This window comes from Maylandia zebra, linkage group LG10 (genome assembly GCF_041146795.1).
Source record: "Maylandia zebra isolate NMK-2024a linkage group LG10, Mzebra_GT3a, whole genome shotgun sequence".
Lineage (NCBI taxonomy): Eukaryota > Metazoa > Chordata > Actinopteri > Cichliformes > Cichlidae > Maylandia > Maylandia zebra.
Window position 1 is genome coordinate 14687286 of NC_135176.1, and position 27652 is coordinate 14714937.

At 40.3% G+C, this 27652-nt stretch overlaps 3 protein-coding genes across 4 annotated transcripts in view; 1 reads left to right on the forward strand and 2 right to left on the reverse strand.

The window, feature by feature from the left end:
- Positions 1-1758, forward strand: part of LOC143420708 (zinc finger MYM-type protein 1-like) — a 2748-nt gene extending 990 nt beyond the window's left edge. Inside the window, exons 1-3 of the mRNA XM_076888814.1 lie at positions 1-484; positions 909-1023; positions 1231-1758. The exon at positions 1-484 is cut by the window's left edge and continues 990 nt beyond it. Of these exons, the coding sequence (XP_076744929.1) occupies positions 1-484; positions 909-1023; positions 1231-1758 (1127 nt within the window). The remainder of the gene's footprint in view (positions 485-908; positions 1024-1230) is intronic.
- Positions 1-2890, reverse strand: part of dnajc18 (DnaJ (Hsp40) homolog, subfamily C, member 18) — a 14255-nt gene extending 11365 nt beyond the window's left edge. The window contains exon 1 of the mRNA XM_004564033.5: positions 2387-2890. Within this exon, the coding sequence (XP_004564090.1) occupies positions 2387-2513 (127 nt within the window). The 5' untranslated portion in view covers positions 2514-2890. The remainder of the gene's footprint in view (positions 1-2386) is intronic.
- Positions 2891-4147: 1257 nt separating this feature from the next.
- ppp3ca (protein phosphatase 3, catalytic subunit, alpha isozyme) overlaps positions 4148-27652 on the reverse strand; it is a 33037-nt gene continuing 9532 nt past the window's right edge. Inside the window, exons 3-14 of one of the 2 annotated variants that reach the window (XM_004564035.4) lie at positions 26930-27054; positions 26722-26833; positions 26105-26250; positions 25875-26014; positions 16991-17068; positions 16766-16860; positions 14650-14775; positions 14468-14545; positions 13033-13117; positions 10831-10928; positions 9218-9268; positions 4148-6860 (exon numbers count right to left, since the gene is read on the reverse strand). In XM_004564035.4, coding sequence (XP_004564092.1) covers positions 6682-6860; positions 9218-9268; positions 10831-10928; positions 13033-13117; positions 14468-14545; positions 14650-14775; positions 16766-16860; positions 16991-17068; positions 25875-26014; positions 26105-26250; positions 26722-26833; positions 26930-27054 — 1313 coding nt within the window. In that variant the 3' untranslated portion in view covers positions 4148-6681. The remainder of the gene's footprint in view (positions 6861-9217; positions 9269-10830; positions 10929-13032; positions 13118-14467; positions 14546-14649; positions 14776-16765; positions 16861-16990; positions 17069-25874; positions 26015-26104; positions 26251-26721; positions 26834-26929; positions 27055-27652) is intronic. The other variant, XM_004564036.4, reaches the window with a different exon arrangement.

The following is a 27652-nucleotide window of genomic DNA, read 5'->3' on the forward strand; positions in this document are numbered from 1 at the left end:
ACGCTCACTACGTACATTGTTATGCCCATCAGTTAAACCTGGTAATGCAACAAGCAACCTCCCACATCCCTCAAATCAGTCACTTTTTTTCCGACATAGCAGGATTCGCTTCTTTTTTTACTAAATCGAGCAAGAGGACTGCAGTGCTTGACGAGGTGGTGGCGCACCGACTTCCAAGTGCATCGGCAACCCGTTGGAACTTCAACAGTCGTGCTGTGAATACAGTGTATGAACATAAAGACGATCTGGTGAGGTGTTTTCAGACCATCCGTAACAGTGAAGGATTTGATGCCCCTACAAAGAGAGATGCCGGTGGTTTCGTGAGAATGCTGGAAGACGAAGCTTTCTGTTTTTTCCTGGCCTTGTTTCACAAGATAATGCCACATGTAGACATGCTGTATAACCACCTACAGAAGAGAAACATCGATTCTGTCACCATCGCAGGGATCACCCAGACATTCATCAGCCGCATGCAGGCTATCAGGTAGGCATAAAAGCATAAATATGTAACCTAGAATAAATGTTAATTATCTATGCATAGATTCTATCAAATTCTCTGCATATATTCTGTGTTCTGTGACTTAAATGTTTAATGGAATTCAGATAATTTTGATTTATATCAGCCTTTGAAGTAATTTTATGAAAAATATTTGATTAAGTATATTTGATGAAGTATATTCCCAGTAATGATTTGATGTAGCCTATACCATAGGCTATTTCCTGAAATTATGGCCAGGGCCTTTATTTACTTGCACTGGTTTTCCCCCAGCCATTAAACCAGGTCCGGTTATTAATTAAATCCGGTAATTCCCGGTAATTAGAACACAACCTTTGTTTGGTTTGTGTTTGGTTAATATATCCCTATTCAGTTTTCAGAAGCCATTAATGAAACTTATGTATTGGATCAGGGAGGCACTTCCTAATCTGGTTGTGGATGAGGAGTACAGGGGACCTGTTCAAGACCCACCCACAAAGAGACGGAGAACATTGGGGGAAGACAGGCAACACCATTTGGCACTGGAGGTAAGCACTAGCTGCTTGGTCTGATTTAAATCGGATCATCAGATAAAATCTAATGACGATGCTGTCAGATGTCATTTGATATAGTGGTCATGACTGTTTTGTTTTGTTATGGACAGATTTTTTTTTTCAGAATAATGATTAACATGAGACATGTGCCAAAGTCTTACCACTGAATCTAACTCTTACCAATTATATATTATTGGATAGGTGTGCGACACCATTATGAGCCATGCCAAGGAGAGGTTTTCTTTCACCAAGCACCTTGTCAGCGCCACTCTGTTGCAAGGAGACTTGTTCCAACAACACAGCAAAAATTTTCCAGATGCAGCACTACAAACCACAGTGGAAGCCTATCCCTCATTGGACAAAGCCAGACTTAAAACAGAACTGTCCCTGATCTACGACAACGAGGAGTTTCAGAGTTGTAGTGGTGCGCTGGCGCTCTATCAGGTTCTGATGGAAAACAACCTTCAAGACACATTCACCGAAACTGTAAGTCTTCTTAACATCCTCATCACCACACCAATGACAACATCAGAATCGGAGAGGTGTTTCTCTACTTTAAAGAGGATAAAAACTTTCCTGAGAAACAATATGGCTCAGGATCAGCTCAACGCTCTGGCTATGCTGTCCATAGAGAAAAAACTCACACAAGAACTTCCTGATTTCAACACCAGGGTCATCGAGAAATTTGCCACTCAGAAAGACAGACGAGCAAAGTTCTTGTACAAATAAGAACCCTTAACCATATTTACTCTCTTTCTCCATCCCTCTCTCTTTCTCTCTTTAGCCCACCCCCCCAATCAGTTTACAGTTGTTGTTTTCAATAGTTATTTTTCATTCATTCAAAAAAAAAAAAAAAAATCTGTTCATGTTCATTTTTACAAATCTATACAAATGGCCAGAATATGGTTGTTCATTTTTACAAATCTATACAAATGGCCAGAATATGGTTGTTCATTTTAAATTTAAATTAAAATTGTGTTGTTTGATGTACTCATTAAATGGGTCATTTTAGTCGATATCATAAAAATTGCCCCCCCTGAGATTTTTTTCAGGAGCCGCCACTGGTGTGTATATATATATATATATATATATATATATATATATATATATATTCAAAGATTTTTTTTCTAAACACAACGCTGCCCCATAGTTTGAAGCCCCAAAGCAGCATGCCTCAATATATAAAAAATATCAAAGGTAGGTGGCGAGTCCTAATCTAAAATAGCCGTTCTGTGCATCCACCCATCCATCTAAATATATATTTACTACAGTTTATTGGTTGGAATGAGTGAAGTCCTAGGACGAGGTTAGCAAATAATCTGGCCATGACTGCAGTATGCGCGTCAGCTAATTTTACCTCTGGCCCGGGTGCTGGGGTAAATGTTCTGCGCCTCATATAGCAGCTGCAACGCCCGATCTTTCCGTCCTGACCGTAAACACAGCTTGGCCTTCTCTATCAGCCGGTCTGCTTCTTCTTTGTCCATGTCAGCGGTATTGGGCTATTTAGCGGAGCAGGTCGCTGTCTGCCCAGGTTTGTCCCTGTACACTGAGCGTCAATATCATATGGCAAAGCGGAGCCGCTTCAGCTAACGTTAGATAGCCGACTAGCTTTGGTTACAGACAGCAGCTGCGTAACGTTAGCAAGGCGCAATCCTGCAGTCACTCAAAGTCCTTCTCTCTATCCGACTAGCAGACGGTGGTTGTGAGGCTGCAAACAGGCCTGCAGCTTCGCCATCATTTAAGCTGAGAGTCTTGAAATTGACAGTTTTTCTGTTTTATTGGCGTTTAAAGAGCCACCTTATCAAATTAAAGGGATCTCTCCGTCCAGTGATGGACAAGCGACGGGGGCGAGACCGTGGTGGCGTCATATCCGGTGTAATAAGGTTTAAAATGTGCCTTTAAAAACATGTAAGTGTATATATACACACACAAGGAAAAGCTTCTGAAAAAAATAACTTCTGGTAGTCGAGCTTTTTGATTAATCTGCATTCTGAGTAAAATCCCATCTCCCTCCGGCATGGTTAACAAATGGGACTTACTAAAACTTGCTCAAGTGTTAAAATTACCATACAATGAACTGTAGGTTGTACTGAACAAAAAAAAGGCTCAACACACAAAATTACATATAATTGTCTTTAAGTCTGAGACAATGGCTCACTGTCATGATTGCTTTTGTTTATGGCATAAAATAAGGCACACTTAATTAAATGTCAAGAAGCGTAATCAAATACTTTACTGTACATACAGTACTTTTTTAAATCTGGTTCATAAAGATAAATAAATTGACTTCAGCATTCTGGAGCATTGACATAAAAAGGCATACTGAGAATCTTCCTAACATTTGGAACAGCTTTACTGTACTTTAACACATTTTACAGTAATGAGCTGTTTTTGACAACATGGCAACCAAATATTTGATATAGTATTATATAGTTTCTATAGTTTAGATTATTCTACACTAGAGTAATGTAATATTTTTTCAGTAGAAACATGTAGATAACAGTGGGTACACTGTAAAATAACAGTCTTAAACTGGAAAATGAAAGTTTTTACAGAAAATCTTAACAGTAAATTACTGTTATGGTGATAAAGTATGCCTTTAGGATTGGACCTCTTCTTGCTTTCATAACTGCTTTAATTTTATGTTGTACAGATTTCAACAAGGTGCTTGACACATTCCTCATTTTGGTCCATGTTGACATGACACGATCACACAGTTCCTGCTGATTTGTCGGCTGCACATCTATGATGTGAATACATTATGGTTATCGAGCTATGGACATGGTCAGTAACAATTCTCAGGTAGGCTAGTGTATAAATGATGCTCAGTTGATATTTAGGGGCCCAGTGTGTGGAAAGAATATCCCCCACAACACTGCATCACCAGCAGGATTGAGCCTTGTTTTCATGGTCATGCCAAATCCTGACGCTACCATCTGCATTTTACAGCAGAAATTGAGATTCATCCGACTACGCAACATTTTTCCACTCTTCTGTTGTCCACTTTTGGGGAGTCTGCGTGAATTGTCTTCCAGATATACCTAATTAAACTTTTAAAAGATTTCACAGGTTAAAATGTACTTCCACGGTTGAGACGTAAAAAAAATGACATCACACATTTTGTTCATGCATATTTTATTCAAGAGTAAAAAAATGTGATTTGTCCCATAGGGCATGCTTACAATGTGTGTATTATTTAGGAGGTCAAATGCCCAAACATATTTTGATAGATAATAATAATAAAAAAATGCTGCAAGATAAAATCCATTATATTTGTTTGTTGAAATATGCATGTAGACCATACAAGACCCAGAAACAGAGGAAGGAAAGTAACCATAAGCTAAATTGTAACAATAATAATATCTGCAGTAAATATAACCAGAGTACAATGTTTCCTGTTAAATGTAAGTGTGACACATGATTTTCTTTGTGTCCAGTTCATTTACATCTGAAAACCATGCTATCATGCTTTGGCAGCCTGAAAGTTGCTTTTCACTGAGATTATATTCATTCACACTACTGAACATGTTCTGTACATCAGTACAACAGAAAAAATTTAAAACACAATGCGTAACACCTTAGAAGGGCATCTCTGCATACAATAAAACTAATATAAAATTAAAAGCAGTGGTAATTAATAACAGAATGAAAAAAAAAAAATATATGGACCAAATCAACTAAAGGAAGCCTATTTATAAAATGTATAAAAAAGACAAATAAAACTAACAATAGAATTTCAAAATAAATCAATTTAAGTTTACTATTTGAAACACAACGATCACAATTATAATCTCACATAACAATTAGGAACTTAACTGCATGCATTGATGCGTTCCATACCATAGATGCTGTGTGTAAAAATCACTTTTTGTTCATCCTTAATTCACATACCTTTATCATTAAATAGAAAGATGGAATATAAAGTAGAAAAAATATTGATGTACGATAGGAATTTGTAGAAATGAATATAGTAGGTGTTGGGTGTGACTCTCCCAGATTTCGAAGTGTTTCTGCTTAAACTTAGTTACTTACTTACTTATTGTTGGCCATGGGAATCCATTTCATTGAGATCCCATTAAAGATTTTCTCAGCCTGCTTCCCTACTCTACTTAAATTAGAAAAAACAGATTAACAGATTCATGTATTTAATGTCCAACAATTTGATATCCATTAACTAAATTCTGGTCAGGATTCGTCATCAAAGCAAATCATGTCAATATGTTTCAGTTTAGCTCCAAGCCTGTTTGCTTTAAGTGACACAATGGTGTGGCTTTTAGAGAAGCTTTCAACAACACATTTGCAGAATTTCTTCATCGTATACAGTTCAGTGTGTGGCATGAAATCTCACTGAATTTGCATACTCAAAGGGCGCTGGTTTCATATTTGACTGCACCAACTATTTTATCTTTAGCAATAAGCAGGTGAGAAATGTTGGGTGGCGTCTGATAGCAGGGTATGTCCCACAATTTAAAAACTTTTCTTCTGAGGTCCAGAAATTAGTGTTAATTCCACAATGTTGGCAGTCATAGCGATGGAGAAGAGATGAAATACCCGTGACACTAAGCATCCTTCAGCAGAGAATGCTCAGGTGTAAAATGTCCCAAAAAGTAACTGTATAATTTTTTGCCCTTTTCTCATGTGAAATGTGTAAACAGACAGTGAAGAGAAAGTAAATAACTCTGATACAAGCACATAAAATAAAACCCTCTGAGATTCACCTACAAATGTTGCACTTTCTGAACTTCTGGGGTAGTGTGACATTTTCGGACTGTATGTAATTTTTGATACTGGGATATCTACAGTAAGAGGTGGAATAAAAATTTCACAATGCTCCTTTCATCCCCCCCCCCCTTTTCTTCCCACATCCCCTCCAAGTTATGTCTTGCTAGGAGACGGCTGACAGCGAGGAAGGTGAGGAAAGGAGCAGTGCTGGAGATTACGGAGACATACGCAAAGTGGAGTTTGATCTTTGGTGGCCGGGCCAAAGCACCCTGTCCTCTTTCCCATGCAGGACAACAGCTTCTTACCACAAGGTAAATCAATAAATTAAAGTTCAACAGTAAGATTGCACTGCAGGTTTGAAGAGGTACGCATTTTGCTTTTTTATTCTTTCTTTCTTTCTGATGAAGTGGTGTGATCTAATACTAGCAAAACATGTAGGTAAACAAGATCGTTTTCCTCATCAAGTGAATTTGTGAGTGACTCATAATAAACACCTTATAAAACAGTTAAAATGATTTGTGAGGCATGGATACTGCAATTATGTCTGCTGTCAGGCCCTGTGATGAAGGAGCAGACACGTGTCAGCGCTTAAAACAAAACAACCCCCAACAATTCAGTCTGTAATTGAATTGAGAAAGGGAACAACAGGCAGACACAACTTTCAATCACTTGACTTTTTTTTTCAGTCGAGCTGAAGCCTGCTCATCTCTCCTTATGCCTGCCCTTTGCCGTGAACCCAACTCCCCCCTCCCCCAACCGTGCAATGACATAGTGTCATGAAAGAAATGACCTTTTTGCCATTTTAGATTTGCTGCAGATTTCATTTTCTATCTGAGGGCCTGTTTTATTTTATGTTCAGAGGCCTGAATTCAGGATTTAGCAAAGTTCTTGCTGCGCAGCCACCGGCAGTTCTGAGGCTCAGACAGCACATCACTGGATGTTGCTGTTGTCTTCTGTGCCGTTTGCCTCTGACATATTCATCTTTCCAATGGAGTGACCCACATGGTTCACCCCATCTTTGCGAGGAGGCATACGCTCATTGATGCGGTCCAAGCCCTTAGCCTCCTCAAAGCTGGTGATCTTGTGCTGGGGGGAGAACCCACGGATAGCTGAAAAACACAAATAAAGGGATCAGGATCTTCACGTAACTCCGCAGTTCCAGAGTGTTCTTAATATGATACATACCCTCCCAAGACATGAACTGCTGCTGTGATTTCCCAAGGATTATAACTAATGAAGATGTGTAAATTCAGAATGTGAGTCGTATTAGGAATCAGTGAGCTTATTTCATTAAATGGCTTGTATTTGTATAGTGTTTTACTTAGTCCCTATGGACCCCAAAGTGCTTTATACTACATTCAGTCATTCGCACACTGGTGATGCTAAGCTATATTGTAGCCACAGCTGCCCTGGGGCGCACTGACAGAGGCGAGGCTGCCGGACACTGGTGCCACCGGGCCCTCTGACCACCACCAGTAGGCAACGGGTGGAGTGTCTTGCCCAAGGACACAACGACCGAGACTGTCCGAGCCGGGGCTCGAACCGGCAACCTTCCGATTACAAGACGAACTGCCAACTCTTGAGCCACAATCGCCCCTAATTAATGGATTAGTATACTCTTTTTTATTAAAGTGCGTATGGTCACATGCTGTTGATATAAACTAATCACTCATCTCTGCAACTAACAATAGTGACATGGCAAGCATTCCTCATGACAGCTGCTTTCTTGTAGTTAAACTGCCCTTCCCTCAACTGATGTTCCTTAGACCTCAGTCACACAGGCCTAGAGACTGGTCAGCAACCCCCTGACAACCTCTGGTTACTAGGGAAAATCATGACTGGTGAGTGGGTGCCACTAGATGAAATCAGTCACAAAGATGGTCTCTGCACGAAAAACCATCGCGCAATTGCTTTGGTTGCTATCAGATTGCCAGGGTTGTGTGTAGTTTGTATGGAAGGTGGCCACTTGCATGCAAACACTTGCTAACTAACCACCAAGCAGTAGTGAAAAGAAAAAGTTTAATGCAAACCAGAAAGTGTTTGCCTTAAAAGTGTGTTTTGCTGCTGAACCCAACATGTTCCCAAAGGTAAATTTTCGTAAGCAAACGGCCTACGTTTCCTGTTTGCATTACAGCAGTAAGTGAGTCTTTGCAGACAATTTAACATCTTCCATGCAAAGTACATGTAACTGCAGCAGTCAGCTCGCAGCAAAATCAGTATAATACAAAGAAGGTTTTCTATGCAGCACTGTATACACCTTGGCAACCAATGTCACCTAGCGACAGCAAGTAGCTTCCTGCAACTACTTGTCAGCCATTCAGGGAATAGACATTTTTCACTAGCAACCAGTGGTTACCGTTGAGTCAGCTACTGGTCCTTAGGCAAACACCAGCAAACACTCACTGGTAGTTGTCAGGCAGTTTCCACCCAGTTGCGAGGCCTACAGACCTAGAGGATTTAAAAAAAGGTCTACAAAGTCTACAAGTCTGCATGTTTGTTACTTCAAGCTGTGATATACCTCTTTTTTAAATAATCCAGTCATAAACTGCATGGTAGAGAAAGTGACTTCAGTCAATGGTTTGTAATCTTGCCCTTTTTTCTCAATAAAACGAACACCACTTGCTACAATGTCCCTTGTCAGTCATCCTGCTACTTTAGTTTTGTTTAAAGTGCACAAATAATGTGTCGGATAAACAAAGCTGTAAATCTCTCACTCTTCGTTCATGAGTTAAGATTACCTCAGGAACTCAGACACAGGGGTGCATATTTCATGTTGATGTGCTGGGCCGTTTCTTGTTTTTCTGCATGCAACACTTTTTAGTACCAGATGGAGGCCATTTACAAGCCAAACCCAAAATAATGGGCTTTAGTCATGCATCTCTTAGCAGCACTTGACTTTGCAGTGTTTTCATTTATTATGAATATATATCCCTTAAAAAGTAATTCCTCTCTTTTAAGTAGTGTTTTTCCCTTTCTTGCCCACTTTCTAATTACTAAATGCAAATGTATGCTGCAGTCACTGTGGATGCTTATCAACGTCTTTTCATCTGTCCACAAGGAACAGGAATACTGCATTAGGTGTGAAACAGTTCCTTCCAACCTTAGTGCACTGACTCAAGAGTTACATGAACATGATACCACACCAGCCCCCCACCCAGCAAACACTGCCAGTATTTCCCTGCGATAAAAGAGTCTACATTACACACAACTGTGTTAAAATCCAGCTCACGGTCCTTTATAAAGTTCCATCTCTTCTAAAAGTTTAAATCCAATCATCTAGTTGGTTTTTCTGTTTAATCTAATCTCTGCAAAGTAAAGTGCCAGCCATACCAGATTAAAGAGTTATAAGAGTGGAGGAATTATTTTGTGGGCTGTTGTGCACATGAAAATGTTAGTGGCAGGTGGCCCCTACTCCAGGAGAACCTGATGATATACTGAGAGGGGTGGGAGATGGGTGGGGGTTTACCTTCTCCGTCCTCATCATGCGTCTCGATGGCTTCAATGGCTTCAATGGTGGCTGAGGGGGGAGGAGGGGATCGGGTTACTCCTGATTAAGCCATGCAAATGTAAAATGCAGCCCCAGCGAAAAAGGCAGCTCGTGTTAGGCCGGATGAGATATTGGGAATGCAGCCAAACTCAGAGGAGCGCCATGCATTAGTACTGAGAGAAATACTGTCAATCTGGGGTTAGAAAAACTGTATGAAAAATTATTAAGACAGAGGCATGAAGAAAGAAACTGTGAGGGACAATTAGATGGCAGAAGTAGTAGGCTGAGAAAAACAAAAATATATATATATACATATATTAGATAAGATGACAGAAATAACTTGTAGTTGCTTAGCACTATATTCAATTCCTTTGTTTCAAAATAATGGATAAAAAGCCTGTTAGGTGGCATCATTGTAATATTTCTAAAAGATTATAATACTTAGTTTTGAGAGTTTCATCTCTGTTTTCTTAAATTAATTGTTAAATGTATAAACAGTCTGGCCCCAAAGTGTATTCCTACCAGGGGCGTAATTTCCAGGGGGGTTAGGGGGGTTATGACCCCCTCACCACCAATAATCAGACCCAACCAATATAACCCCCCCAATAAAACTAATTATACTATAATTTCATAATTATTTATATTTTTGGAATTTATGTATTCATATATTTAAATTATTTATCTGTCTGACACTATATTTTTCTAGTACTGTATTGCAGTCCTTCATGGGCATAAAAGCCCAAAGAGGGACATTGTTTTGGAAATAAGTAATGTCTATAAACAGGGGTGCACCAGCGTTTGCGTACATAAGATTTTCTGGAGGAGAACAGACATTTGTTTAGAACTTTTAAAGATGTCAAAGAAGCTCCTTTAAGCAATTACTTTGGTGTTCCTCCACCTCCAAAGAAATGTCAGGAGTCCGGACCGCAAAAGAAGCGCGTATTCTCTGAAAAGTGGTTGCAGGAGGTGAGCTGGCTTCAAACAAACGATGAACGCACAGAGATGTGGTGCAGAATATGCCGTGAAAATCCCACTCTAGTGGACAAAAACAGTGCCTTTTATATGTACGCCAACGCACGTTGCAACTTCTTATCTGGTGCGCGTCTTTGATTTTGACAGCGCATGTGCACCTGCGGACCACTTATGTGCACCCCTGTCTATAAACTTTGTTTGCATCACATCAGTTTCGAACAAAATAAATAAATAAATAAAATAAAAGTGGTGTGCTGCTGTGAATTCGTTTTTCTGCCACCTATAAATAAGTCTCAAAAAAGCACAGCAGCTTAAATGTTAGGTCTGAACTTTGAATTCAAGACAACTTGTTCTGAGCACTGATGCAGTTGTCTTGCATATTTGTATGACTGTCATCATGTGAAACTATTAAAAAAACTAGAAGACTGGACCTTTACGTTAACTTAGGCTCTTCAGTTAAGAACGTCAGTAAGAGGCTAAAACAAAGCTAACTTAATTTAAGGTAGATTAGAAAAAAAGGCAGAAGAGAGACAGTTTGAGAGATAAGAGTCATGGAGGGGACTGATGTCGGTCATGAAGAAAATGATGGCGAACAGGCTTAGGCCCAGCCTCGTACTCACCACTCTGCAGTGTCTGTCTGCCTCCAGAAAGAACCCCGCTTGGCAGCATGCCAGTGGGCGTCAGGCCCTTAAGTGTCAACACATTTTCACTCTCCTCTCTGCAGGACAGACAGAGGCCAGCAAACAGATCAGAAAATGCAGCTAAACGATTTTACTGGATGTCCCCACTCTCATAACAGTAGATATACATACAGAGTGCACTCTAGACTGGAAAAAAAAAAATTTTTTTTGGAAATCATACCTCCCTCTTCCCTCTTCCCGCTCCACCACAACCACCCACACATGCAGGGCCTTGGAGTAGGGGTATGTCACCAGGGTGCAGAGGAGGCTACCCCCCCCCCTGTCCCCTTCTGGCTGCCTCTGCCTCAATTTTATCCCACAACTTAGACATTCACATTACTCACACTCTCATTACACATACATATAGGATCTTGGGGGTGGGCACAATACACGGAGTCCAAAGTACCATCAGGGTGTACACCCCACCCCTGGCATCGTTGCCCACCTCTCAATTTTAAATACACGTAGACATTGAGGGCTAGCAGGAGGGACCATGCGCTTACCTGCTGCTCTCTGGCAGGTAGCTCCAAGCCCTCCTGGGTTTTAAATGCACCTTAGAACACATATGCATCAACATTACAATGAGCGGGTGGAGGGAGGTTCGGAGTCTTCTCTCACCCCCGTTCTCTGCGACCTGCTGGAGCAGGGGGGCTAGGACTAGGAGGAGGAGTTGGCCGTCCGACTGCGGTCTGGAGTGTGGAGCCTTCCTGCTGCTGCGGAGTCGGGGCGGTCTGCCTCCCCCCACCGCAGGGAAAAGGGAAACACCACCTGGGTCTGGGTGCAGTTCCCCCCTCCAGGGGCGGGGGCACCTAGACCCGGTTTGTAGAGTACGCTTGGGGAGTGTGATCGTGTGTACAACGTCTCTTTATGTCTGTCTCCACGTTGGTTGAGTGTGGAGTAAGTGCATATGAGAGCATGAGGGTGGGAATGGATGTTTGTATATGTGTGTGGCTGTATGTCTGTGTCTATATGTCAGGTTGGGTGTCAGGCGCCACCTCTCTGGGGACATCTCAGGCCCTCCAAGGTTTGGAGGCCTATCTCCCCCTACCACCACTTCGCCTGCCAGTGGCGGACTCCCTCAGACATCGGTGCGTTGGTGGTTCTTTGTGTCCAGAGATGGGCGTCCAGGTACACACCGGCTCACTCCTTGGCGGCCGCTTATCGGGGCCTGGAGCCTGGGGCTCGCTCGGGCCACTTCGGAGGTGGGGTGCCCCCGGCCTCTCGGCCTGGGGCTCGGTCACTCAGGCGCAGCTGGCTGCCGGCGGAGCTCACGGGCGCGTCACTGCAACTCCCCCTGGCTTCTGCTCCGCGGCTGCTGAGTGAGCCCTCATCTGGGACTCTCCTCAGCTCTTTCTGGGACAGTGGCGCGGCTGCCCCTCTGTTGGTCTTCCTTGGTCTCTTGTGTTCTGGGGGCCTCTGGATGTCTGGAGTTTTGATCTCCTCCACACCTGCTTCACGCCCTGGAGGATGGGGCTGTGGCCCCCCCCACACCCTCTAGCAGATTATTACATGAAGGAACCTTTTAAAAAAACAAAAAACAAGCGCGTCCATGCTCACAGGTGTACACACGGGTGATTACACCCACAAACTACACCCTTTTTGGCTCCTACCTCAAAGCACACTGTGTTCTGTTGATCTTATGTGCTGCACAATAATGTTTAACATTTAGTATTTACTGTCATATTCCCATATATCATTGTGATGTTGTTTATTCTATTACTCTTGTTCTCTTCTGCTTGCTTTCTTTTTTCTTTCTCAGCAGGTGATCCAGGTGATTGATATATGCATTTTTTTTTCTCTGCCCGTTCTGTTGGTTTTTGTCTTTTGCCCTTCTCCCCCGTCCCTCTTCTCAGCTGTTTCTCTTTCCCTCTTTCTTTCTCCCCTTCTTTCCCCCAGTCAAGTCTGTCCCGTATTCAGTAAGTGAAAATAAAATAAACAATAAAAGGTGAATCAAATGGACCATTACGGCAAGGCTGGGATGGTCATTTTGGTAAAGTAAATCCGTTGGGCATCTTTCTTTGCCTTTAGACAACAATTCTGATGGCAAAAGAGCCAAACGGGACAGGCCAAAAAAAAAAAAAAAAAAGAAAAAAAAAAAAAAAAAAAGGAAATCATACCTCTACACACGTGTAAATAATGTACCTGAGAACAGAGAACATTTTGGCCATCTTCCCGATAGCGCGGATCTTGTTTTTGATCACTTCCTTGCGTTGTGCAGCTGCGTTGGCTGCAAAGGAACATGTATACGGTCATTAAAGGCTTTCTGAATAAGAGATGGTGTCATAAAGCTTCACAGTGCATGAAAAACTAGTTTGAAGCCTTTAGACACAAAGAATGTTCTGTTAATTATCTGTCACCTGATAATAATGTGTGATATTATAATAGGTTCTAGGTCACTGTCATACTTTACAGCAAGCTTTCTCAAGTTTTCAAAACATTTTTTAGCAAGCGTTCATATAAATATGCTCAAACCATTTGAGTTCATGTGATGTTTTTTGTTTTTTTTTGCTGGCTAATAGCTTTTTAGCTGTGAATTTAAACAGCATAATGATGAGCTGTAAAGGAATGAAATGTCCAGTAAATTCATTCCTTGCTAGAGTCGTGGGCTGCATAAAATCATAAAATGTCACTAAAGGCCAGCATTGACCGCCACTGTCCACATTTCACTGGGAGATTTACAAAAGGGCGACAAATCAAAGAAAGGCCTCAATCCTCGACCCCTACAACGAGAGGTTTTATTATGCTGTGAAGGTGCATTTTGCTGGCATGGTTTGGGTCCACTTGTCGCCTTCTAGAGAAGGGTTGCTGTAAATCAATACGCAGCTGCTCAGAGTCATCACCTTCATCGTATTGACAAGTTTAAAAATAGTGTAAAACTGCAATGGCCTTAACAGTCTCCACATCTTCAACCCTTTTCTGGAGATTTAAGATTGACGTGTTAGGGCATTTTCACACCTGGAATTCGTTTACTGTGGTTTTACTGTGGTCTAAATCAGTTGAAGAGTTTGTAAACTTGTAGCCTTTAACCTGCACTTTGGTTTCTTTTAACACAGAGAAAACTAAAAGCGACCTGCATTACCTCAATACAAACCACGTGAGGACATTCAGTCCACTTATTGGCCAGATGTGTCTAGGGTGGGACTACGAAAAGTAAAAGCAGGAAAAAGCCGCTGTGTTCTGGACTTGTGGGTAACGCTGAGAATTTACCTTAATTTCAAGGCTTGTTAATACACTTGGTGTGCACTGCACCTCTATGACATTCTGCTGAAACACAGAACGCAAAGTTTACCTGGCTATAGGAAGTCTTTTGGCTCAGCATTCACCCGCTACAAGCAAGTATGTTTGAAATCAGACATACACTACCTCCTCCCCAGCGTCTCTGTGTGGTTATTTTTGTCCACAAACCCGTGATTACTGTGTTCATCAATCAATGTTAACGTTACCATAATGAGATACAATAGGTTAGCCTTTCCTTCAATATTTCACACATCTGTAGTTTAGTGTATGAAAAGTTTAAATGAACAATAATAAATACTAAAAAATGAAAAATGGCATGTTTATTTACAAAACATCTTACCATCAAAAATCTCATCTTCATCATTCATGAGTTCATCATCAGAGCAAATGCTCAGCACGTTCACCAGCATTTCTGTGACTGGGATAAAAAATAGAGAGTGCAACAAAGGTAAAGTCACTGAGCAATGAGCCGTGGAGAAAACTGACCCCCCCCCCCAAACAAACCCAGACAAATACAAATACCTTTTTCTCCAACAAACGGCAGAGACCAGGTGAAGACATCCATGAAGTTGGGCAGCCAGTAGGGATGGGGTGAGCAGTTGAACTGTCGGATGTTCATCACATTATTTTCATATTTAAGTACAGCAGCTGTTGGGGCAGGTGAGACACAGAAGAGGAAAACTTTCCATAAAGTCTCATAACATTTTATGGCATTAATATGTAGTTATAGATCTGATGAAGGCAACATAAAATTCCTTTTACATAGATCCATAGAGCAGATATGAAGTATTCATATAAAAGAGAATAGAGTTCATTAAATGGTCTAATGAATAATTTAATAAAATTCCATTCAAGTGTATTTATATGACATCAGATCACGTAAATGGTTGCCTCAAGGAGCTCAATGAGTGCAAGGTAGGGAGAAAACCCCAATAATCAGATGAACCTCTGTGAGCACGCAGTGATTTAATGGCATGCTGCAGTGGTATATAAATGTGAGAAGAGGTGAGTAGATATGCAATACTTAGTGTATCATAGGAAGTCCTGCAGCAGTCTGAACCTATAGCAGCATTACTAAGGGAGGGTTCAGGGTCACCTGATCCACCCTAACTGTAAGCTTGATCTAAAAGGAAAGTTTTAAGCCTAATCGGAAAATTAGAGAGTGCATCTGTCTCCCGAATCCAAACTGGGAGCTGGTTCCACTGAAGAAGGGACTAGAAGTTAAAGGCTCTGCCTCTCATTCTACTTTTAACTATCCTAGTACCACAAGTAAGCCAGAAGGCAAAGGGGGAAAGTGCTCTATTAGGATAGTGTAGTGATACGGGGTCTTTAAGGTATGAAAGGGCCTGATTATTTATAATCTTGTATGTGAGGATAAGGATTTCTAGATTAGAATAGCAAATTTATGTAGATTTCAGATTCAATAGTGCCACTGCTGCCCAGTGAAAGCATGATGTAGCGAGTAGAAAGCCAATATTTAACATATGGTATGTTAAAACTCTAGTGAGTGAGGTAATCATTTGTAAACTTTCCCGCTACATACAAGCGAGTTAGAGTTAAGACACTGCTTGGCACTCTGCCTCTGTCTGTTCAGCTGTGATACACTCTGCTACATGTGTTGCTCACAGCCCTGACAGCACTGTAAACACTGGTAGTAACTTTATTTCTCTGCATCTCCGTTGATGCATAGCAACTACGGCATATCACAGTTGTGATTAAAATCATTTAATGATAATAACTGTGACATAACTGTGTCACCACGACTCAAGCGGTCACAGAATAGTTTTAATCTTGAGTATTATTTGATTTAAATAAGCCTATTGAAGATAAATTTACATACTTTTTTTGTGTTAAAATCCTGCTCCAGAGTTATTAAGATTCAGTGTGAGATTCATTCTGACGTGTCCTCAGAGGAACCATAACATGTTTATACTCAGTGATGTTAAAGAGAGGGGAGAAAAATAAAAGAAAGTCAGCCACTAGATGGCCTAGCAGAGGCAGGGGACTGCTGACACTGTTATATCAGGAGGAATAAAGCCACATGGAGATAGTCAGCAATGCCGACAGTCCCTCCCACGTTCCCCATCTAACATAGCCTATGGCAACCAAGACACAGATCTGAGAACACAAACAAACGGGGCCTCCCTGATGCATTTTTATGCCTGCACACAGCTACATGCAGTTGCACTAACTCGTGCACTGCAGTTTGTATTGTTAAAAACATTTTAGTACGTAAGTCTGAGGAGCCTATTGGCAATCTTTTTAATCAGATGTAGGGCCACGTTTTAAGGTTTATAAAATGCCAAAATGTGCTTCTGATGATCTACAAATCTGTTATTTTTCATCAGTTAGTTACAACCTAGATTCAGCTAAAATGAAAGTGGTGCAGGTGTTCCACTGGAGGAATCTCTCTCCTTTCCAGCAGCAGACTTTACTATTTTCTGTTGCAACATTTAATAAACGAACGTGTTCATTCTACATGGCGTAATATAATTCGGACCCATATTTGTCATTCTAAATAAAAACAGCAGCAAGAAAGCAACACAATATCGCACACAGGAAAAAAACAACAACAAACCAACAGAACTGCACATGATGATGAAAAATGGGGCCAAAACAGATGAAGAGATATTCTGACCTTTGTTATTGTAAACATCCAGGTAGTTTGGCGCTGAGAAGATGGTAATGAGGGATGGGAATCCAGTCGTCTGACTTTTACGGTACATCCGGTAGCTTCAAGGCCATTACGTGGAGGTGAAGACAGAAGAAAAGCAGAGCATTGCTCTTAAATAGGTAAACGTTCATTTATTTTTGTTTGTGTGCATAGGTGTGTCTTTCCGTGCTTTTTGTAGCGATTACATACCCAGCATCTTGTGCTTCGTGCGCTCGGATTATGGATAATAAGTTATTGCTCTGTAGGAACTCACATACAGCTGGATAACTGAAAGATAGTCAATGAAAACTGTGTTAAGAGGTGACAACACGAGGTAAAAATAACAGAGTGGTGCAAGCAACAGAGAATGGGAGTGACTTGGTATAATTTTATTTAAGGTGTGACTTACTAATTTCATATCTGGTTTCACTCTCAGATTTCTAAGAATTTTGCACGGGTGATGCAAGTGTGTGAAAAAGCATCTGATATCTACCTGGTGTGATAAAATAAATATATAAAAGCCAGATAGCGGCAGTCAGACCTTCCTGCCTCTCAGCTCCGTCCTTACAGGAAATGTGCTGCTAAAGACTGTGGCTGCTTTGTTTGTCTATGTAGTGCTTCGCAAAAAAGGGCTGCTCCACCTTCGTATCTTTGTGTGCACTGTTCTGTATATCAAAGTTCAATTCCTTATAATCATCTCACTTTATTGAACTGGAAGTGTTTGAGGTATTTCTGTCGACTAGAATTGATATTTTCACTCTGCCATTACTCCAAACATCTCAGAAATTATAACAAATGTGGGGTCTCCCAGGCAGTGTCGGTGAGAGACAAACTATAAATGGACTTAAAGCATCTGCTTCAAACATTTTGGTGCTGGATAAGGTGTCCTCAGAGGTTTTGAAAGCAGGCCGGAGCACAAAAAAGACCGACAGCATATTAGGCAGGAGTGCTCATAATGTTCAGCCTATTAGTGGATGTGTTTCAGCTACAGCTATAAAAACAACAACAACAAAAAAACGAGTATATGAGTATAATCTGAAATGAAACCTACTTGATCCAATCCTTGATTTTACTGTCACACAACCTCACTAGTTCTGCTTAAGATACGTTCATTTCCAAAAAACAAATTAAAATGTGGCTGTATGCCATAGTGGTATTCCTTATTTGTTTATGTATTTTGTTTTCTAGCCAGATGGACAAGAATATGTCCCATGAAGACTAACAATGCTAACACATGACTTCCAGTGTTACAGTTCAGGCCAGAGTTTCATAGCCATGAATCATGGAGCAGTGCATCAGGCCTCCCTAACACAGGAGGGAGAAATAATGACAAGTGGATCACCTTCAGCTACCAACCACAGTAGGGTACATTTAGCAGTTGTCACCTGAGATTTGTAACACCTGAAAGGTTGTCGTTCAAAAATCACATTATCTCTTCAAACTGAGTCTTGTAGATTTAAAAGAAAAAGAAAAAAGAAAAAAGGATTTTAGAGAACAGTTTAATTAGCCCTTTTAAATGCAGCAATTACTGCCCTCAATGCAACATCACCTCAATCTGTCACTTCTCTAAAAAGTTTTTTTTAAAGTCCTTTGTGATCTCTTTATTTCAGCTGCTGCTTTCAAGAAGTTACAAGAATGATATATTTTAGTCCCTCAGTTCCAGCTACACACCTCGCACACATCGCAAACTAGGCTGTTTCCAGTGTAATTGATTGCCATACACTCTCTCTTACCCTGATGTTCTTCCACTGACCTATCACAGACAACAGCTGTAGATACCGAAGGGCCTAACATTACAAAACAGCTCCAATATATGGACCCCAGATGTTGGTGATTTCAGCTTTTCATACACGAATGTTCACTAAATGCAGTTCTTTTTAACAACTACTAGGGGATGAGGGGTGTAGCTTAAAATGACATCCTGACCTATTGAGGTTTTGTAGACATGTGACCACTAACTTGTTGGCCATTTTGAACATGACAATCATGGCGACAATGTAGGCTCAATTGAATAAGGCATGTCTACAAACACAGCAGTTAAACTATGAGCTGAGCTGTATTAAAACTTGAATCAGTGTAACATTAAAAGGAAACAATTTGTCTTTAACCTCCTAGGACCTGGCGTCCACATATGTGGACATCACATTTTGGGTTATTTAGACCAAAATACTCAATTTTGCTCTACAAGGGCCTGATATCCACTTACGAGGACATTATACTGCCACTGATCTATCGAAATTTTAAACGAATGTCCTCATATGTGGCTCTTATTTTTCTTAGAAACAAAAATCAGGTTAAAAAAAATCTGGTAATTCTTTGTTTTTACATTCATCAGGTCCCAATCAGCCCAAATATCAAAGAGAAATTAAAAATGCATGCCATGGAAGAGTTCGGGTCTTAGGAGGTTAAAGTAAAAGCTGTGCTTTTTAAAACGTTCACAAGCTCTGAAGCACAAATTTTACTTTGAAGGTTATCCTTCTCCACTTCCAGATCGCCTTGCACTTTTTCAAGTTTTACTACTGCTCGGCTGATAGATAAAGTGTTTGCAGTCAAACATGCAGGCAACCATGGCAATCTACTGGGAGGTTTTTGGTTCACCGCCTTCTTTGCAACTGATTTCACCCAGTGAGAGCCAACAACCTCCGGGAACTACTGCAAACCAATTGGGGAATGTTTCCCTAACAACCAGTGGTTGTACTCCATCTAATCTGGTGAACAAATCTCAAACAATGTGCACATAAAGTCATGGTGTGAAACCTCAATAGAAGTCTAAACAGATTTCGACCTTAACTTTGCTGGTGATTTTATGGTGTCAGTCACTCATTTTGGGGCCTGTTGAATAAAACACGAAGTCCATTATATAAAATCTCCTTACTCTAAATGTCAGAACGGGTGTGTTTATTGGCTAACAACTTGTGATCAACAAGTCATTAGCCAATGAACCGCAAGATCAAGCTCTCGCTCATCACATCCAGTTTCAGAACACAAAGACAGCGAAAACGCTCATCTCAGGGACTTAAAATGGGACTTCATTTAATGTGACGTTGGCTACGTCTATGTTGTACTTTGTAATATTTATACTGTTAGTTAATCTCTCCACTATGCTTTGATATATAACTAGTTAGTTAGTTTTGTCTAAAATAGAAATATCTTCACTTTACACTGACAATCGTCAGAAAAGTAGCTGCTTTGAAAAGCTTGATTGAAATTATTAAAAAAATGTAAACATAATCGCTTCAGCGCTTTCATCTTTCTCCGAATCTCTACAACAATCCTCTCCTCCTCCTCCTGCACTTCCCTAAAGTCGCTGCCATCCTTGGACCCATCAAACTTTCAGAAGTGTTTAAAATATTTAAGCCCTCAAAGGTTTGTGCCGGAAGAAACAACAAGGAGACTGCTGTGCCCTAAGCACCTGGCGAAACTATGCCATCCACCATATGTAAGTAGGTCGCACGGGCAACCCTCCTTTAGTGGCCAATATACAAACCACAGGATTAGCTTGAATGTGTTGAAACCCTTTCCCTTATTGCTGCACCGTTACCGATCTGCAAAACGCTGTTCTCAAAAAATGTTATATAACAGATTCTATTAAAAAACACATCCACAATGCATTTCTGCAGTTTTGCATCACACATACTGAAGATTAAGCCTGTTACAGCTGCAAACAGCATTTTTCTGTTTTGTTTTCTTTCCATGTCGTGTAACAAGATAAAAATAAAGAACTCATCATGCACTGATGTACTTTTTTTTTCCTTTTCTTTTGTCCACTCTATCTATTGATTACTGCAAAGGAAAAGAATACCCACACAATGCCTGCCTGCAGCTCACATTCTTTTTCTTGCCTTTGTGAAAACACACAATAATGTGTCGGTGAGCCTGTGAGTGAGAGAGCGCGAGGAATCTGACAAGTGAGTATGAGCGAAAGAGACCGAGAGAGCGATGGAAGTGGCGTGTTGTGAGTGTGAAACAGAGTTTTTTTTCCCCTTTCACCTTAGAAAATCCATCTGCCAGGCTGGTGGTCATTAATCTCATTTCCCCCCACTATAAAAGCTATGAAATCATATAAACATATCCATAATCACTTAGCTGACTCACACTTTTCTGATTGCACCTTGGCGCATGAGAAATGTTTAGTTAGTGCTTTGATATCATAATAATAAGACTGACAAGAATAAAAGGCCAAGGTAAACAAACACACGATGTGATGTATTTGCCTATACTTTATGAGACAACAGATTTAATGCAGAACCTTAAATCATATGCAGCATTACTACATCACATTACTGAACAAGATAAGCCTGCACTTATGCATTTCATCCAAGGCTGAAAAATGAAGTCAATGTACAAGTGCCAAGAACTGCAATTCATCAAAGGTCACTTGAGGAACAAAAAAGGACCTGCCTGCAACAACAACAAAAACAACAGAAGAAAACAAAAAGAAGCAAATGTCCCTGTATGTGATAACTGTATCACAGAAAAGCCAAAGGCAGGCATGCTGTTCCAAACTATGGGAAAAAACAATTTCATTGCTAACTGCGTTCATGGAAGACACATTCGGGAAGTCTAATAATTATATGTGCAAAATTATTTGATCCCCCATGAAATTGAAAGATTTTGTCTAAATTTTTAAGTATTTTTTCAAACAGAGAAAAATATTTTTCTTGTTTTTTCTTACTAATTTTCTTTAGAAAGCATACATTATTTCTATTTGCAAAGAATAACAGAATGATTTCAGAAAAACAAAAATTACCAGGGTTAATCTTATTAGCCTCCCTGGAAAAAAGGACCTTTTTATTGAGTAACTGCACAAACCACTACTGTGTAATGATGTGCTTTAACTTTGTGATGCTCAAAAGCTTGTGAAATAAAACCGAGGGGTTATCTTCCAATTTATACAGAGTATAAAAACTTCAGCGAATGTTTGAGCCGTCACTTGAGAAAGCATCGTGCCACAAACAAAATAAATCAGTTTTTACTTGAGAAAAAGAATTGTTGATGCTCACAAAGCAGGAGATGGTATCACAGATACCTTGTGAGAAACATCATCAAGAAATTCAGAGAGAGCAGGCCAAAAGAGCTCTTTGGTCATATCAACACTGCTTATGTTTAGAGAAAGAAGGGAGAGGTCAAAAGAAGACCGACCCCACAGCGAAGCATGGTGGTGGGTGTATTATGCTGTGGGAATGCTTTAATGTGTCTAGCATACAAATTCTCATCAAAGTAGAAGTGATCTCCAAAAAAGAAGGATTTTGAAAGAAAACATAAATCAGTCGCTTTGTCTCCCAACATGACAATGCCCCAAAACAAATGTTGCTCTTTGTTCAGAAGACCAAAGTGGACGTTAATGACGGGGTGATTCAAGCCCTCATTTGAATCCCATTGAACGGGCATGAACTGAAGATCAAGGTCCATACCAGATGACATCAACTCTGGAGGAGCTTGAAACAGGGATTGCTAAGGAGACATGTGTGGCAAATGATTTCAGCCTGTTATCCAGCAAAAAGGATACACAATTAACTGTCAGCATCAGGGGAGATAATGATTTTGAACCCTGGCAGTTTAAAAAAAAATTTTTTTTGTGTATGCAGAGTAACATAATGTAAAAAATGTGGGCTGATAATTCTGTCCTCATCTGTACCCGACTGCATCTTCGATACACTGCGTTTCCTGCTCGATTTCTATTACAATTTTTGTCATTTGTCAATAATACAGAATGAGGTTCTCTGTGTAGCATGCATCCTGTAAGCTTAGCAAGAGTCATAATGATGGAGAGGTATGTTTGAGAGCGAAGGCAGGAACTAAGCCACGGGGAGATAGATGACTATTATAGCAGCAGCCTCCACACATCCACAGAATAATCCTCACTGAGCTCCCATCTCCTGGTGAACAGCTATCAGTGACCGTTTAACAGGAGTGAAAGGAGAAGTTAAAACACTTTATTGGCTTCTCTTTGTTCGTCTTCACTATTCTCAAGTACCTGCGTTGTGTTTTACTCTTTGTGTGTGTGTGTGTGTGTGTGTGTGTGTGTGTGTGTGTGTGGGGGGGGGGGGGGGGGGGGGGGGGGGGGGTGTCTAAACTGCTATCCATTTTCCAAAGAATAATATATTGAAGTTCACCTCAGTTTTGTAATATAATCAACACCTTCAGACATCTGAAACTTGCTTTATAAGAGAATTCAACCACAGTAAACAAGTTTATCTTATTGCTGCAAAGAGATCTCATATGTTTAATTGGAGTTTGGTTTTATCCTGCAGGGAAACATTAATACAGAAATCTGAAAACCTCTGCTCCTGCAGCAAGGTGATCTCCGAAACAGAAAACAGTGTTCTTGAAGCTCAAACAAAAATAAAAATGAAAATGCTTTGGGAATGTTGTAAATGCTATGCAAATTAGACTCTAACACACTAATATACACAAAACTGTCAGAACGGTTTTAGTTAGGCCTCAGAAGCAGATAACACTTCTTTAAAACTGTTACAACTGGACAAAAAAGGACACTTTCTTAGATATTAGTTTCGGTGCCTGAAAATACACAGGAATTAAATTAAAAATGGATTATAATGGGAACTACAATTATCCTACACACTCTGTCCAGAATGCCATTTACTCTTTGGTAGAAGAGCAAGTCTTCATGTCTTTCTGTGATTTGAGCAGATCTGCAGCTCCCACGCATGGCTCTGTGCTGTTCTGAACCTTCATTAAGAAAACTCTCACCATAACTGCCACCTAATCTCTTCTCCTCACCACCACCTACTTCCACGGCTCTCTTCCATCTCACAACAACATTAGGACAGCGCTCACTCTTCCTCTGCCTTCCTATCATCTTGATACGTTACCAGGGCATCGTTTCTGCCTCAGTTTTTATTTGACATATTTACCACTGCTTTATCACCCACGCTAACCTCAGGACATGGGGACTCCTTCACTGATAGACACTGTAAGGGTCAGGGATACGCTTATCTGTCTGAATCCTTCTGTGTTCATGTTAGCTGTGTCCACATTTGATTTGTGCTCAGGTATAAAAAAAAATGTTTGATATCTATTAATAGTTTATAATCCTAACATCTATTTTTGCTATTAAGAGCTCATTTGCATGGGTTCTGTGCAACAGTCAAATTTCACCCAACATTATCCTTGAAAGATTAAATGAGATCATCAACACTGATAACTAAGGGTGTTAACTTTAAATGCATGTCATCCCTGTCCTCCCATCTTCTTCCATCTCTTAACTGTACTCCAAGTAGAAAGAGTGTGACATACACACAATTGATGAATAGCCACCTACTTCAAGATCAAAGCACATGCGCTTCTATCTTTCTTTTTTTTTTAAAAGCTTGCCCTATTTATATCAGCCTGGATTTATTGTAGACAGCTTCACAGTGTGAGCTGCAGTCTTTCCTTTAAAACTTACAATTAGAGACCGGGGGTCATGTTCAACATACCAAGGATATATTTTTTATTATCAAATTTTGCTAAACCTCAACTGCAATCACGACTCTGTAAGCGGTTAAGAGATTTCTCCAAATAGGGAGATGCTGGCTGCAGATAACCAATCTAGAGCAATATAGATATATCCTGTTCTTCTAAGAACAATCTGTGACCCCAGTTTCAAAAATCTTGGGATGCTGTATAAAAATAGTCTCATAGACCCACATGTTATTCACAATACAACACAAAAAACATCAAATGCTTAAGCAGAGGAAATGTAACATTTTAAGAAAAAAAAAGTGTCATTTTGAACTTGATGGCATCAGAATATCTCAAAAAAATAAAGTTGGGGCAGGGGCATTTTTAGTACTGTTTAGCACCCTCCCCTCTTTAACAGTAAGCAAACATATGAGAACTGAGCTGCTGCATTTTGAGGAAGAGTGTATTTCTCATTGTTGTCTGATAAAGCTTCAAATGTTTTCAGTTGGTGAAAGGTCTGGATTGCAGGCAGAGCAGTTCAGCACCTGGATTCTTCTAATATGAAGACACGCTGTTGTAATAGTTGCAGTATGTGGTTCAAATATCCAGTCTTTCTTGAAAAAGACAATGTCTAGATGACGGCAAATGTTGCTGTATATACCTTTCAGCATTAACACTGTTTTTCCAGTGCGACAGTGTTCCTCTCCTCTTTAGTCCAGATGAAAAAAATCAACATTTTGACTAATCTGACCAAAGGGCAGTTTTCCACTTTGTCTCATTCAATTTTAAATGAACATAGGCTCAGTGAAGACTGCGCTTCTGGATCAAGTTCACATATGGATCCTTCTTTGCATGATGGAGCTTTAACCTGCATTTGTGGATAGCACCGTGAACTCGTGCTGAGCTCATGCATGATGGTCATTCCTGTTTTTAACACAGTGCCACCTGAGGGCCCAAACATCAAACTTCACAATTTCACATTGACAAATATTGACATAAAGTTGTTCCACAATTTGTAGACACAATTTTGTATAGATTGGTCCTCTTTCCATCTTTATATCTGAGAATCTTTGCCTCACTAAGATGCTCTAAATATTCCTTCACCTCTTTCTTTTTAGTAAAACTGTCCCAGCTTTCGAGATGAGAGTCACAATTTTGGAATTGCGGTTGTACAAGCCGAAACTAAGCTTTAAGGAATGTAAAATGTGTAAAAGAGATTAAGTGATACATTTGGTGCAGCCACAGTCAGGAAAGACAAAAATACAGATGCTGTGCTAAGAGACATATTATTATAACTGTCCCCACATTAAGACACAAGTAGATGTGACTATAATTACAACTACATATTCTCCTACATATTTATATGACTTAAATATTTTTTATGGCATTTCTGACCATTTTACTACAACTTTTTCAGCTTCAACCTTAACTGTATTAAAAGGTCTTTGGTGCAAGTAATGAACATGTATTAAATTGTATTAAACATTATTCAAACCAGCAGGCTGCTGGCAAATCTTGCATGAGGTCATTAAGTAGGCCATAAAGCTGAAGCGCTCTCTGTTTTAAGATTATGTTGCTTCACTGAGACCTAGAATAAAATAAAATATTGCAGCAAGCGAGGAATAAAGTTCCCTCCACTATGAAACATGATCTGAAGTTGCTGCAGGTAGCAAAAGAAAAAGCTCACCTGTAGAAGTAAGAGCAGCCCCGCACTGTGTTGTGGCTGAAATATTCCTGGGTTTTCTCATTGCCAAAGTCTTCGAGAGGGTCGGACCACAGCAGGTCACACATGGGCCCAAAAGCCGGTGGCTCCTTGAACCGATCCAACTTTACACACGGATTCAGAAATTGATGTCAGGCACACACAAAGAAAGCAGAGTGGGATATGGTAGTGGTGAGGCGTGACTGGACTGCTACCTTTTTAATGTCATCTAAGGTGTGTATTTCAGGTGAGAGTCCACCGTGAACACACAGAAACTGTTGGTTCATGAGCGCAGCCAGGGGAAGGCAGTCAAACGCGTCCATACACGAGTCATACACCTGCTCTGAGTACTTGATTTTACCTGGCACAACACAAAAAGTAATGGTTTGGTTCAATGAGTCACCTTTTGAACACTGAAATGTTAGCAAGTGGTAATTATTTGGGTTTAACTTTGGCTGGTAGGCATACTTTTAGTTCTTTCAGTTTGAATTTGTTTAACTTGTTGCATTTGTAGCTCTTCATTTTCGGCTTCTCACAGGCAATTCCAATTCAATTTTATTTATATAGCACCTAATCACAACAACAGTCACCTCAAGGTGCTTTATATTGTAAGGTAAAAGCCTTACAGCAATACTGAGAAACCAACAATGAGCGAGCACTCGGCAATAGTGGAAAGAAAAACTCCCTTTCAACAGGAAGAAACCGTCGGCCATGACCAGTTTGGGGTGAGGTGAATTCCATTCCCTTATATACCTTGATATAGCATTAACATTAGCTCCAGGCTACGCAGGACCGTAGTAAGACAGAGAAAGAAGAACTGAGAGGTACTCACATTCTTGTTTGAAGGTGAAATATTCTGTCAAATGTCTACATTCATGATTTCCACGGAGTAAAAATAGTGTCTTTGGATAGAGGATTTTCAGCGACCAAAGGTATAAAACACACTGTTGAAACAAGCACAAGAAAAATGTTACTTGTGATGTTTTTTTTCCTATTTGGATTCCTGTGTGGCGTTCTTAATAATATTCTTTTGGATTTACCTCAATACTGAAGTAGCCACGGTCAACATAGTCACCAAGGAACAGGTACCGTGTTGTAGCTGGTGATCCTCCCACTTCAAACAGCTTCATAAGATCAAAGAATTGCCCATGGATGTCTCCACAGACTGAAAAACACCCCAAAAAGGCAGATGTTATGAAACCGAAAAGAACCCCCCCCCCCCCACACTGAAAATCCTTTTCTCTTCTTTGCCAACATGTGCACGCATCTTTTTCCCGTCTGCTAGGATAAAAAAATGCAGTACATTATCATTTCGGTCATACCTACCGTAGCCTGTAAAACCATTTGCAGCCATTGCAGTGCTTTCACGAAACAAAACATTTAAGATTCGACCGATACTTCTGACTTCATCACTGTTGTCTTTTTTCACACGACAGTGATGAGTTGTGAGTTTCTATATGTATCGCCTGGATTTCCAGGCTTGATATTTATTGTTTTTGAAGGTTTGAAGAACAGAAGATGAGAGACAGACAGTAGAGACCACTGTGACAGGAGCTCATGGCGTTACAGAATAGTACACTTTGTACCAGAGGTGTGTGTCTTCATTTTCTGCATGCAGGTTAGCTGCATAAATAGACAGCCAGGCTGTGCAGATGCATGGAGATGCTGCTGTTTGTATCGTGACTCTACTGATTATTTGCATCTGATAAAAATGTCTCGCGTTTGTTTTGTTGTGTAATACCTTTTGCAACAGTTAAGAATGT